This window comes from Lutzomyia longipalpis, chromosome 3 (assembly GCF_024334085.1).
Source record: "Lutzomyia longipalpis isolate SR_M1_2022 chromosome 3, ASM2433408v1".
NCBI lineage: Eukaryota > Metazoa > Arthropoda > Insecta > Diptera > Psychodidae > Lutzomyia > Lutzomyia longipalpis.
Window position 1 is genome coordinate 17,075,114 of NC_074709.1, and position 14,351 is coordinate 17,089,464.

A 14,351-nucleotide genomic window follows, 5' to 3' on the forward strand; every position below is an offset into this window, starting at 1 on the left:
AACAGACGAAGATAGATTTAGGACATTAAAAGTATACTATTATTGCTCTTATTTATTTACTCTCTGAACTGAATAGTCTATGTTTAACTCACTAAAACTAATGTAAAGAAATTTTGAATTTATAAAAAATGTCTTTTAAGGACTTTTTTCGTTACTGTATGGGAAAATTCTTCATACAATATGTCCAAAAAGAAGATAAAATCGACTAAAGGAATTTCCATTTATCATTGGGATGAGCTGATATAGGGCGAAAAATATTGGCTTAAAAATAGCAACAATGACGTCACCATATAGGATTTTTTTTTAAAAGAAGTTTATTCTCAATTGAACACCCCCTAGTTTTATTAACAACCAAAAAATGAACTCTCCTGCAAATGTTTTAGAGTTTCACATAAAACATTATCTTTTATGGTCTATCCCAGAGCTAGGGGACTTTACGCATGAGGCCAGGGAAGGAAGGGGGGTTAATAAATATGTAGCGGGGTACAAAAATTGCATGGGGAATGCTGCATGTAAAAGAAAGGAGGATTTTTAGGTTGATTCCCATCATTGCTTCGGGTGCCAATTTCGGAGTTTGTATACAATATGCAATACATGCGGGGACTACGACAACGTCCAATTTCCCTTTGTTTCTGCTGCATTTCTCCCCATGGGTAAAATTTATTTTATGAGATGAGGCACCCAAGATGAGGAATCCCTGGATTGGCGCCAAGTCTTCGCCCCAACACCCGGGGAAATGCAATGTAAGGAAATTTTTCTTTTGGCCCAAAACTTTCTTTATATGCATTTCCATGAATTTTCTTTCCTTATATGGGGTCTATTTAAGTTCAAAAAATCCCACCCACAATGCTTGCCACAACCCCATTGCAATCAAGAATATTTATGGGTGAGTTTGTTGCACCCTGTAATGCTTTCTATGTTGGAGAAGAAAATATATAGAGTAGAGTGAATTTATCGAGTTGCGAGGGAAATTTGTCTGTGAGATGGGGGGTGGAAAGTCCAACTATAGAAAAGTAAATTCATCACTTGGGAATTTCCCATTACGGTGAAAACATGCGGACAGAATGCTTTTCTCTGCCTTGGGGCGCTAAATCAATACAAAATGACGAAAATTGCTCTTGAGATGTTTTCTTGGGTGCCTTTTCATCATAACCAGCCCTCTCATCTCGCCCTTGTTTCCCTTCTGAGCATCTGCTATGTGTTTATTTAAAGATGAAAAAGGCACACTCGTGCAGTTTATACACTTTAATAATATAGAGTTGTGACACTCTCCAGAAAGGAAAACAAGAATTTTCTCTATGGGACAAATAAACGGATATTTCACCGAGAGAACTCGCAGTTGCACATTCAATGAAATTTATTGTAAAGACGAGATTCTTAGGGAATTTCTTCTACTTCCTGTTTACAGGAGAAATGCACAAGAAGATAAAATCAAAGATATTGCAATTTTCTTCAGAAGAACCATTATTTAGTACAAAGATAAGTCAAATTGTTTTCCTCTTTTTCGGTTCTCTTAAATTCTCTTGAATTTTTTTGCTCTAATAAAATTCACTAAATGAAAGTAAAATTGAAGAGGAAAACATTTTGAGATGTGAAAGAAAATACATGCAGTATGTTTTCTTTAGCTGTTGCAAAAGCCAAACACTTGTGAAACCCTTGAAACCTTCACATGCCCAGACTCAACGAGAGAGGCTCTCAAATTCCATCAGGAAGTGTCGTGTTTGTTACGAAATTTCTGCTCTAGATGATCGATGGCATTTGAGTGTTATAACTGAGTGGAATAACAATGAAAAAAAAAAGCAGAAAACTCATATATTGGAGAGGGTTGTTTGTTTAGAAGGGCTGGGGCGAAGGGAATCTCTTAGTGATGCAATTATGGCGTCAACCTTCAACCTCTCAGTCAGCAAAATCCTTCAAATGCAGACACGCATTTTCTTCGTCAAGAACAAATTAAATTAACTGCATTGTTATTTGATTTTCGAGGGAAGATTTTTCCAGGGAAAATATATCCCCTTCATTTGCTCCCCTGTGATGATGTCTCATCACGGGAAAAGTATCATTGGATGAGGAAAATTGCAGTAATTCTTTCGTCGTTGCCACAGCATCGGTATACCCCTCTGATTTATTGATTTCGTCTGCCCTTCACGAGACTCTCTCTCTCCCTCACACCATCAATGCACCATGACGGTGTGTCTTCCCTCTATATATAACGCACCCTCGTTGTATGTATATGAAACAGCTCATATATAGTAAAGACCCTTTAGCGGGGGTGGAAATTTAGACGTGTGCACGAATTGAAATTATAAATTTTGCAATTAATTCCAGAACTTCCTTGCTGCGAATGCCCAATGCTGGTGGAATGGGGCCCTGGCTGCCGCCACGAGAGCCCTCAAATACATCGGACACGTCTCTCCCGGAATCCTGCTCGTGACTGCGGAACCATGTGCCTTGGAGGTGAGTTTCCGTTTGCCCATTTCCACTAACCCCTCACATACAGAAGATCGTGCTTCATCCCAATACATTTAATTTATCTGGTTAATGAAGAAAAATTTATAGGGTAGGTTTTCTAATTAGCTGGGATAAATGTGATTTCATTGAAAGCTTACCTTGCAGGATTACTTTAAAGATATAACAGATTAAAATTTAATGGGAAAAATGAAGAGAAATTTTTAATGAAATTTCGTTTTAGTTGAAAAACAATTTTTTTGAAAAAAAGAATCAAAGACAGAACCTCTTGAAACTGAAGAACCATCTTAGAATGGCTTACCTCAGTAAAATCTTTCTTTTAGTAAATCGAAAAAAAATTATTTCCGATTTGGCCAAATGTTTAAACTTCGTAAAATGAAAATTTCCAAACTCTCTTCGTGGCTTGATCTCAAAACTCTCATTAAAACTTTGATTATCTTTAAGTCTCTTTTAGTTCCCCCATGCATTAACCTTTTCCCAATTGATTTGCAATAGCTGTGATTTTCTGTGTGAGCTAAAAATTTCCATTTTCATTCAACTTCCTCAACTTCCATTTGATTTTATCACACACCCTCCGTACATTCTCCACCTCCTGTGGGTCGATAAAAACCCGCCGATTGAGTTAACAAGATACCATCAATTTGAAAAGGCAAATTTCGCACTGAGAGACGCCACATATATAGTGCCTAATGATTTGATTTGTGTGCGCGCGTTGAGCTGATTTTGACTGGAACTTCTTAACACTTTCGGAAACACAGGTCCAAAAGCTGTTAATAAAAAAAAACCCCTCTAATATGCATCAATCAAAGTCAATTATCGAATTGACTAAACAAATTTAAGGAGGAAAAGACTGTGAAATTGTACATAATATTGCATCACGCCCTCCTCCAAATTGCCAAGCTCGGTGTCTCCGTAGAAGAAGTTGAGCTTGTATGTTGTTAAAAAAAACCAAAAAGAAATATTCGAAAGTACTTTCATTTCAACACCAAAAGTGCATTTATCGATGAAGCACTTCTCGTGTGTAAAGTCCTTATCGTGTTGTGAGTAGCCAATTTGATTTTCTTCTCCACCCACTTGCCCATCGAAGGTGCCCCCTATATAATCATTAATCAATTGAGAAATCTCCATTAGAATTGGAGTGTCTGCTTTTTATATACATACATATATAGTTTCTTTTTTTCCACCCAAAAAGCTTCGCAAAGAAAACCTGTTAATTCATTAGCATTCAATTGAGAGAAGCTGACGTAGTCTATGCGGATTTTCGCATAAAAGTTTTATAAAGCAATTAATAAACTTCTTCGAATATTTGAAGGGTGGCTAACTTGGCAAATTTATTGCATCTATGTAATTAGTTTAAAATACATTTCTTTGCTGGGGATGTTAACAAAACAATTTACAAAAGAAAGACTTCATTTTTTGAGGTGAAAACATTTGAATTCTTGAAGACAATAAAAGCATATTAAAGAAGAAAATTATCTCGTGCGTATAAAATTGATGCTTCATCCTATACATGAAAAATAATAGAAAAAAAATAGAATATTCTCCGAAAGCGTAGTTTACAGCCCCCTGATTAATTTTCACATCAATATTCATCGCAAAATCGTGCGTTGAATTTTGACAAGGAATCTCCTTGACTGATTTTCACAATTAAACGCGTAAAGTCCATCCTTCGCGTTAATTTGATGGCAAACAAACCCATTAACTGTCAATTTAATATATAAATTTTTCCTCGCACGAGATTTTTCCTTCTTTGGCGCTAAATGTGTCCATTGAAAATATTTTATGTATATCACAAAAGCAACCAAGATCAACGTGATCGAAATATATTCCGATCACAGTAGAATATTTTCTTTACCTGTGCAAATAAAATATCGACTAATTTAAATTGCAAAAACAACGTGGTAAGTTAATTTAAAATCGGGAGTTTGTAATTTTTGCGCATATATAATTTTGCGCGAAGATCGTGAGGAAAAGAAGAAGAAATCACTCTGTGCAGAGTTCCTGATATGTCTGACCTTTCTTGCACATTTGCATTTTTCTTTTGTTAATAATTATTTGTATTCATTTCACTTTTTTTAGGTGTTGCGCGGAGCTTATGCCAGGAGTGTCTTGAAACCACCCCCAACTTATGTCATCAGCTCTGTCGGTGAGTTTGCAATGAAATTTCGTACATAATTTATTCACCCCGCCAATATGGTGTGTCTTTTATTAAATGTCACAACACCAATGAAGGTGATGCCAGAACACATTGACGACATTCAGGTGTCTCTCGGGAGGTGAAGTTTGTAATTGAATGTGGTCACACAATTGACGTTTTGATATAGCTCAATTGGGGGTTGATTGCAAGCCCAATTAAGGAATAGGGGATTCAAAATGAGTTACAAAACAGTTTGAGGAAATGATTAAAGAGATTTTATGCTTAAAGTTCTTTTGAAAATAGTCTAAACTCAGATTTATTCAATGCGAAATAATTCGTAATTTTTAAAAAACTTACTCTTATGTAACCTTAAAGAAGTGTATTGATTTTTGTATGAGAAGATCCTTCATTTTACCTAAATTATTATAGAATCGGTTTCAACATAATTTAATATAGAAACGAATAAACTCCTTTCAAAAACTAATTTTTTAATTTGTCTTTTTGCATACAATTGTGTCTTTTGTGCTAATTACTTTCAATTTTTTAGTATTAATTCTATGCAAAGGCAATCTCTTTTTTATTGCAATTTGCAAGAGATGACGTTAAAGAAGGGAACAACATTTCCCTCTCACTAGATGAATTGGTGTGAAGATCGTGATGCCTCCATTGAAACTCAATTACACTAATTACCGTGAAGAATTCAATTAATTTTTCACAAATCATTTATTTACATTTTCGCGGAGTTTTTGTGAGAAACTTCCTTTCAACAAAAAAAATCATAATATTGTACAAATCCTTATTTGATGTAATTGTATGTGACCTCTGAGGTGGGCTCTAAGGTATTAGTGGCTATTACGGCAATCGGAAGAGCGGTTTGATCTAATTTCTCACAGCATGAAAATTACGAAGCAATTGCCATCGTGCACATTAACCCATATCCAAGGCAATTTTCACACAAACACTGCAAATCTCTCAAAAGCATCTTTTACTCAATTTACTCATCAAACACCTCGCGCTTGTTCGCGAGACTTTTAAATCATTTTACACGATGATTCTTCTCACATCAATTTCAATATCACAAAATTCACAAATGGCATGAGGTGTGTGAGACCTTCTCGCGAAGTAATTTGTCTGCAGGTAGTGCATTGCAGAGAGATTTCGTTGCATGCCCGCGATATTTTTTTTATTTGAGCTGGGTGGGCTCTGGGTGGGTGCGGGGGCAGAAAATTGTCACATTTTAACAATGATTTCAACAGTTATACATATATCGCACAGAGAAATGCCACAGAGAGACTATGAGTGAACAATACTAAATGTATACACGTGAAGGAAACAATGGCAAAATAGCAATCTCTTCACGCGGGATTCCGTGAGAATCCCCTCATTTTAGACCTCAATATATATGTACCGCACTGTACTATATAGTCTACTAGTCAACCCGAGCCCCCAATCATGTGTGAGCAAACTCCATTTTAAGCTATAAAAGGGGGCGTATATTAGTAGGGGGGATGAATAATACGGTACCCCGAAAAATTCTAAAAATAAAAAATTCCCGTTATCTGACCCTTTAACAGGTAGAAAATGGGAAAAAATCAATTTTTCTGTGGGGGCGCTATAAAGGGGGGTTGGGGCGGAATCCCATATAGCGCTTGCAACTCGTATTGACCCCCTCTACCCCCCTACCAAATTTCATCAAGATCGGCCCAGCCGTTTCGGAGGAGTTCATGTGCCACAGACAGACAAACAAACATTTTCAGCTTTATATATTAAGACTAGTCAACCCGAGCCCCCAATCACGTGTGAGCAAACTCCATTTTAAGCTATAAATGGGGGGCGTATATTAGCAGGGGGGATGAATAATACGGTACCCTGGAAAATTTTTAAAATAAAAAAATCCCGTTATCTGACTCTTTAACAGGTAGAAAATGGGAAAAAATCAATTTTTCTGTGGGGGCGCTATAAAGGGGGGTTGGGGCGGAATCCCATATAGCGCTTGCAACTCGTATTGACCCCCTCTACCCCCCTACCAAATTTCATCAAGATCGGCCCAGCCGTTTCGGAGGAGTTCATGTGCCACAGACAGACAAACAAACATTTTCAGCTTTATATATTAAGACTAGTCAACCCGAGCCCCCAATCACGTGTGAGCAAACTCCATTTTAAGCTATAAATGGGGGGCGTATATTAGCAGGGGGGATGAATAATACGGTACCCTGGAAAATTTTTAAAATAAAAAAATCCCGTTATCTGACTCTTTAACAGGTAGAAAATGGGAAAAAATCAATTTTTCTGTGGGGGCGCTATAAAGGGGGGTTGGGGCGGAATCCCATATAGCGCTTGCAACTCGTATTGACCCCCTCTACCCCCCTACCAAATTTCATCAAGATCGGCCCAGCCGTTTCGGAGGAGTTCATGTGCCACAGACAGACAAACAAACATTTTCAGCTTTATATATTAAGATACACAACATACCTATATACATATATAGCAAATCCATGTGAATTTGAGCATTTCCTATTGTCTACAAAATAACAAAACTTCCATCTCAATCAAACTCAACTTTATATTGAGACTCTCTTCGCAATGAATATGGGCTCTGTGTGTGAATTTAATCCAATGGGGGGCCCGAATGTGTGGACAAAAAGTCAAACCAAGTATGGAGCTTTTTTCTCTCACTCCTTTTTGCCAAGAGAGCATGGAAATTGTACGTACATACAATAAGAGCCCAGGCTGATCTGGAAAGTGGATTCACGCAGAAAGTAAAGACTCCGAGAAATTGGGAAATCGAAAAATGATCGCGATGAAGATCACAACAATGGGGAGGTGAACAAAAAGGCGCCGTTGTGCAAGAGATCAAGAAGAGGTGAAAAAGAAATGCGAAGCAATTGGCAATTCTCACGAGAGATCGCAAAATGCAATGGGACCACAAATGAAGAGCAAAGTATACCTCTATGGATATACTCTAAGAAGTAAATAAAAAGGAGAGCTACATCGAGATTAAAAGTCACAACAAAAGGAAAATCTTGTGCACGGACACTAAAAAGGAATTTTATTTGCATTTTCACAGAATTGGAGTGAAAGGAAAATTGCCAAAGAACAATATAATATTGTTTGGAATTGGTTGAAAGGGAATTTCAAGAGCGAATTAAATGATTAACATTCAATTTATCATTGAGAAAAACAATCTTCCTAACAAGATTTTTAAGAAAATATTGCAATAAATCCATTAAAAAACGAATAAAAAATCACATTATTTTCAAAAGTCCTAAAGCACACTAAACGAATAAATAAGAACAAAAAAAGCGTTAAGTATAGAAAATGAAAAACTTCTCAATGAATTTCTTTGTTTCTGAAGAGCCTTTCTCGGTTATTTTTTTGTCATCCTCCATCAACTAACTATATAATAGCTGTCCTCTCGATATTTCAAGCTACAAGATGCACAAATAAAATAAATATTAGAAATTAGTCCTCGAGCTCTTTGTCAAAAATTGTGCAACTACAGTGAATTGCAAATCACATCTTATACAGAGAAATTACATAAATTTTCTTTCCTCTCTCTCTCGTTCACTATACCTTTTCTCATTATACCAAATTATATATAGTGACCCCTATGATTTTCCATATCACTCAAATTTATCATGTGCTAATTTATTCAACGACTTCATGGCATTTCTGTTGGGTTAATTAGTTGACAACACGTGTTTTCGTGGCCTTTTCATGGGTATAAAGTGTTAAATTATGTCGCAGAAATGCGACAATATTGCAATCAAATTCCATTCTCAAAATCAATAAAAGAATTTTCTCTGGGAAATACTTTTTTTCAGATATTTTTGGCGCAATATATCTAATTAAAGTGTCGCGCAAGGTATATAATTCTTATGAAATTCGCATTGCTACAAAAGTCGCTTGATTTATTGATAAGTAGATATTTATGGTGTACAGATCATGATCAAAAATAATGGATCAATTTTTAAAAAAATTGAAATTAGTATTTTTTTTTTTTAATTTTTGGGTTCAATTACGTTTTTTTGGATCTTGGAAAAAATGTGTTAAAAAGATAAAATTATAAAATTTTTAAATAAATAATTACACTCTGAATTTTCTTTAATATAATTTATTCGTATTGATTTTATTTGATTTTGACAAATTCTGAGTTTATTCAGAAACTTCAGACTCACAACTTCTAGTTATTAAAATCGAGCTGTTTGATCGATTTTGAGAAATTTTGCATATTTTCAATCTTAAATAATGAACTGAAAACGAATGTGTTGTATTAAATCAATTTGCACAAATCTATTGTTTTTCGCTAGAAATTTTTAAATTATTAATATACAAAAAAAATCTTTCTAAATTACCTAAAAGTGCATCACAATTATTTCTGGGCAGTATCTGTAGTTACATAGTATTTTGGCGATAAGTTGGTGGTGCACATACAGAACAATGGACAAAAGAATGATATGGGGGTCAGTAGCTTTTGTGTTGCAAATTGTGAGAAATTATTGTGGTTGCGTGTTGAAATTGGTGACGTTTAAGTTGCTCTTTTGTTGACGAGGAGTTATCTTATAAATTATGGTGTCTGTGGCGCTAAATGGTCCTCTCAATTTGTCCGAGCAAGCTTTTATGGGACTCTCAGCCGTGTTTTAGACCGCAAAAGAGTTTCTGGGAACACCATAAGCGCGCTATTTTAATCACTCTTCCGGCTATTGTTAATTTATGCTTAAAGTGGTTTGGTGCACATTTGGCACAAGTAGTTCCTTATTGGGTGCTAAAGCAGCTCATTTACGCCATGCTGCTGGCCCCATACAGATAGATCTCTTTTTAACAACTGAAAAAAGTATAGAAACATTTCCAAATGGTCTTCAGTTCGCACGTTGCAAATTCTTCCCGCTCTGATCTTTTTTTTTCATTTAATTTTCTTTCCTTCTGAGAGTATTTCATTCACGCAAGAGTAATTCCTATCTGGACCATTGTCTCAACAATGTACAGAGAAGAGATGTTTTGCGATGCTGTCGCAAAGCATAAAGAGGGGGGAGGGAATAGAGGTACCAGAGTCAAAGAAATCCCATCGATGCGTGCACTTACGAAACACGGAACTTTACGGCGGTTTATCGCACGATGTCAAATGTAGAGCCCACCAGCATCTTATGCATTTGCATATTTTGCGACTTATGTGAGATTTGCAAAAGACAATTTGCAATCACATGGCAATAGTGCAACAAAATTGTACATACGATGGCCGAGCGATGATCTTGTGGATGATCTGTGTGTGAGAGATTGTGATCTCAAAATGTGTGAAGAATAGCTCTCATGTGGCAAAGGAGATGCCTTCAATGTCTTACGCGAAATTTATTGCATGACTTTGAATTTCCTGATTAGATGCTTATTATTGGCGAGATTGGAATCTCTCAGTGATTTATTGTTTCGCTATTGTAATGGTTGTATGTACTGATACTAATTGTAAAGAATGATTATCCAATGATTAGTTGGGAATTGATCCCAACGAACGCTATGATTGATTTGTACGTTAAACGAAAAAAATCATAAAATATATACTCACAGTTTGACCAGTAGATGCCAATATTTGAAAAGCTTCAAGTAATCAAATCTGGAATAAAAAATAAGTATAAAATATAAAAATATAATAATAAAATCATCTTAGAGAATTTTTCTTTTTATTCTTGAAGAGTTTTTTATGCGTCCTTCTTATGTTGAAACATCTCAGGGTTTTTCCTAGAATTCTACTCAACAACCTAACGTATTCATGTGGAAAATCAAGGACAAAGCCATGAGATAGGGTTCCATGGAATATCCCTCACAGAGGATATTGTCAAAAATTTATTCATAGTCTCTCAATGGCTTAGGGAAATAATGCAATCTTCTCCAACCCTTCATCTTCAATCTTCCACGATAACCCCCTCTAGACAGTGTTGTGCCTCACTTTAAGAACACAACAGAGGTAAATAAGAAAAACTCCCTCGAGCAAAAATGTTCAATAATGGAAAAACATTCAAGTCATTTCACTGCAGTGCGGAAGAAAAATTATAAATTGCAAAAAGGGGCAGGTGATAAAAATATTTTTACTAGCTTGCGCGTGAGAAAGATTTCTTGAACGTTTTGCCACCTTTGCACCATCTTTGCCCTGGCGCTTATTTGAAGTCTATGTACCAAATTTCTAAACAATAAGGAAGATTTTGTTGGGTATGAATGGAAAACTCGAGGCGTGGAGTATAAAATAAAATGCTGAATTGCGCCGGAACGACCTTCACTGATTGATGGGTTAAGTATTTTCCAACTTCGCGCCATTCGTGCACAGGTGAGAAAAGGTGCACAAAAAGAGAGCTGAAAAGTTTACCTGGCGCGGAGAGATCGTCCGGGTTGATGTGTGTGGATTGCGAGAGAAGATGTGGAAGAGAAAAAAAGCCTCATCACTTTTTGGACAAGACACGTACTTTTGAATGAGGGGGACAAAAACATCGATTATGCGTGAAGACGAGGAAGTTTGTGGCATGTTTTTCTTCATCTCCTGGTTTTATTCAAATTTTGCACTCTTTTCTGACGATGAACAAACACCATGATGGGCATTTGGCGTACACTGTTGTGGGGAAAAAATTGATATTCGACCGCGGCAAAAATTTAATTGTCCAGTGAAAGTAAATTATACACCTTTACTCTCCTTAACCATACAGCTGGATATGCCAAGTTAAATTTCAGTGATCCCATGGCTCTGGTCAGGAGGGGAGAAGATCAAACGGAAAAATTGCCATTGACGAAGATGATGATCGACAGTGTGTTTGTCTATTTTGTGTGCACAGAGATAATTTGGCGGAGACGGCGAAAGACCAAAAACTTTCATTGAAATTACTGCCAAAATGTCTTGCAAAGAAATTTCTTCATTTTGCCCGCGTGCTGAAAATTAATGACAACCCAAAAGAAATGGCATGGAGACTGGCAGCTATATGACTGGAACTCGAGCTCATACAGCATCATGCACTTCTCCTCACAGTGCAGGGAGATATCAACCAAATTCACACGCTTGTTCCACAAAATAGCAAAAAATGAACTTTTTTTTTTAATTTAGGAAAAGAGGTTTTTTAGAGGGTATAGAAGAATTTTTAATTAAGTTAAAATAGAGTGTTTGAATTTATTTAGCAATAATTCTTATTTTTTCTAAATAAAAAAATTTGGAGATGATCCAGACTTAAATGAAGCAGTTCAAAAAAATATTAGGTACAACAAACGATATTTATACGATATTTTAATATAGAATCCGCAATGCTCCAAAGATCCGATATGGTCTATCTCCCACAGATCTTTGGAGCTAATTTGATTGTTTGTTTACCACCTCCTATAAAGCTAAAAATTCTTAAAATTATTAATGACTTTGAATTTTTTACGCGTCTTAATAATTTCGTGATAATTTCTCAAAAACAGTAATGTGCTGTAACTATTTCACAAAACAAAATACTACTTTTTCGAACATTTTAGTGCAGCTGCATGTTGTGAGTTTTATGATAAAATCAGCGATATATCAAATTATGGGTGTATGGAAAATGCTGATAAGAGAAAACGAATATTAGCAAATGATGTCGAGAATTGTGGCAATAAATTCACAAAATTGCAATTTCAACAATGAGATTGCACAGAGATTTCCATGAAAACATTTTCCTCGTGCAGACTCTCTCTCTCAATGCACAGCAATTTTGTACTTGCAATACAATTCTCTATCACTAAAAATGTTTTTTTACGTCTTAATACCCACAAGAAATAAATTTTTCCTTCCTATGTCTCCACAATGTCATTCACAGTGTTGGAAAAATTTCTTTTTTTTCCACCCATTAGTCGTAATAAAGAAAAAAAATTAGCAATAAATTTTCATTTTATTGCAGGAAAGAGGAAAATTTGTCTGGGCGTTTCTCACGTCTCAAATTGCATCGCGTCTCTCAACTAATGCACACACAACATTTGCAATATATTGATGATATCTTGGTGGGAAAATGTGGAAGAGATTGCTTTACAATTGGTCTTTCAATTAAATTTTTCTCCGTTTGATTTAAAACCGCTTTAAATTCACAAAATAAACATATGAAATATCTCGCTAATTAATTTTCCATTCTTGGGCATTTGTGGAGGAGAGAAAGAATTCCATGATCTTGGAGTGAAAGTCTTTCTCGCATAATTATCTATTTCGTTCTGATTTAATTAAAATTTCGTTTTTTTTTTATTTAAAAAATATTATTAGAACGGACAAATTTTATTTAATTTTGAATAAAAAAAAATAACCATTAATTATGTTAAGAAAAAGTCAATCATAACGCGTCCAGTTATAAGAGTTGGTATACCACAACGCGGATGGGTCAGTCTATGCGTTGTAATTTAATTTCTGAGTTGTATTAGTAGGCAAAACTGATTTTTTTTTGTGAAAATCAGTAATTTGATGCATAAAAATGGTCATATCTCTAGTTCTATAAGACCTACAGAAATTTCTTGACTAGTTTTGGAAAGGTATTAAAACAGGCTATAAATTGACATAAATTTTAATAATTTTCAAGGTCACCTCCAGAACACAAAATGGCGGATTTTTGTTTCACCAAAACAGTTTTTGGCATTTTTTATCCTGAAGGAATAGTTCTAGAGGTTGCTGATGTTCTAGAAAGTTGTAGATAATTGTAAAACCTTTAATTTGATACCAAGTTGAGCAAAATCGGACAAGCAGTTCAGGAGATATAGCTCTTAGAACTGTTCAAATTCAAGAATTTTTCAAACTGCGATATCTTCTAAACGGTGACATAGAATTTCTTCATTTTCGGAGTGGTACAAGATTATTAGTCAGGCTACAACATATCAAAATTTAAAAGATTTGCCTAATGGGGATTCGGAGATATTGCCCCTTAAAGTTAGGCAATTTTTGTTTTTGATTTTAGCGCCTCTTGCGGATGTTTTTGGAACTTGGAATGTTCTACGCAGTTGTAGGGCTTCTTGAAACCTTTCATTTGATACCAAGATGTTCAAAATCGGTCAAGCCGTTCTCGAGTTATATCGAAAAAACACTTTTTGCTTTAGACCGCCATATTTGCTAAACCGCTTGACCGATTTTCAAGTATGAATAGTCGATGAAAACGTCTCACTGAGCTCTACAACATACTAAAATTTCAGACCTCTAGCTGTAAGGGAAGTGGTTGACAGTATTTCAAAATGGCGGACGGCGGCCATCTTGGATTTTGAAAATGCGAAAAAATGAAATTTTACACCCACATTTCTATAGAAAACTTCAAACCGGAAGTCTCTATCTGTTACCGTTCTCGAGCTATAAGGCAAAGTTTAGCGCACCGGCCGGCCGGCAGGCCGGCCGGATCAAAAATTTTCCACCACCATTTTCGTAATGTGGGATGTCTAAAACGTGCTCATACCAAGTTTGAGCCCGATCTGAGGTGGTCGGTTTTTCCGACGATTACAATACTTGGTATGCCACGATTGTGGTATACCAACTAATAATCATTCATAGAGAGAAGTTAATCACATTCAGTGCGGTGTCTCTCAGCTGGCACTAAAAGAAGTCATCTGTGGCGGGAATCATTTAACAAGGTCCGGTAATGACCTTTTCACCGCGTGAAAGAGAACCCACAATTTCCCGCAAAAGGTGAAACATTTGGCATATTTGGGCTTGCTTCTTTCGGGGCGGAACAAGTGGGATGAATTTTAATTATTTTGGTGCTCATTAGAAAGGCGTTCTCACCAGGCTCATCTTCAC

At 35.9% G+C, this 14,351-nt stretch overlaps 1 protein-coding gene across 2 annotated transcripts in view; it reads left to right on the forward strand.

Moving 5' to 3' along the window:
- Positions 1-14,351, forward strand: part of LOC129793055 (uncharacterized) — a 56,530-nt gene that overhangs the window by 35,921 nt on the left and 6,258 nt on the right. For both annotated transcript variants that reach the window (XM_055832602.1, XM_055832603.1), the window contains exons 4-5: positions 2,326-2,454; positions 4,546-4,612. In XM_055832602.1, coding sequence (XP_055688577.1) covers positions 2,326-2,454; positions 4,546-4,612 — 196 coding nt within the window. The remainder of the gene's footprint in view (positions 1-2,325; positions 2,455-4,545; positions 4,613-14,351) is intronic.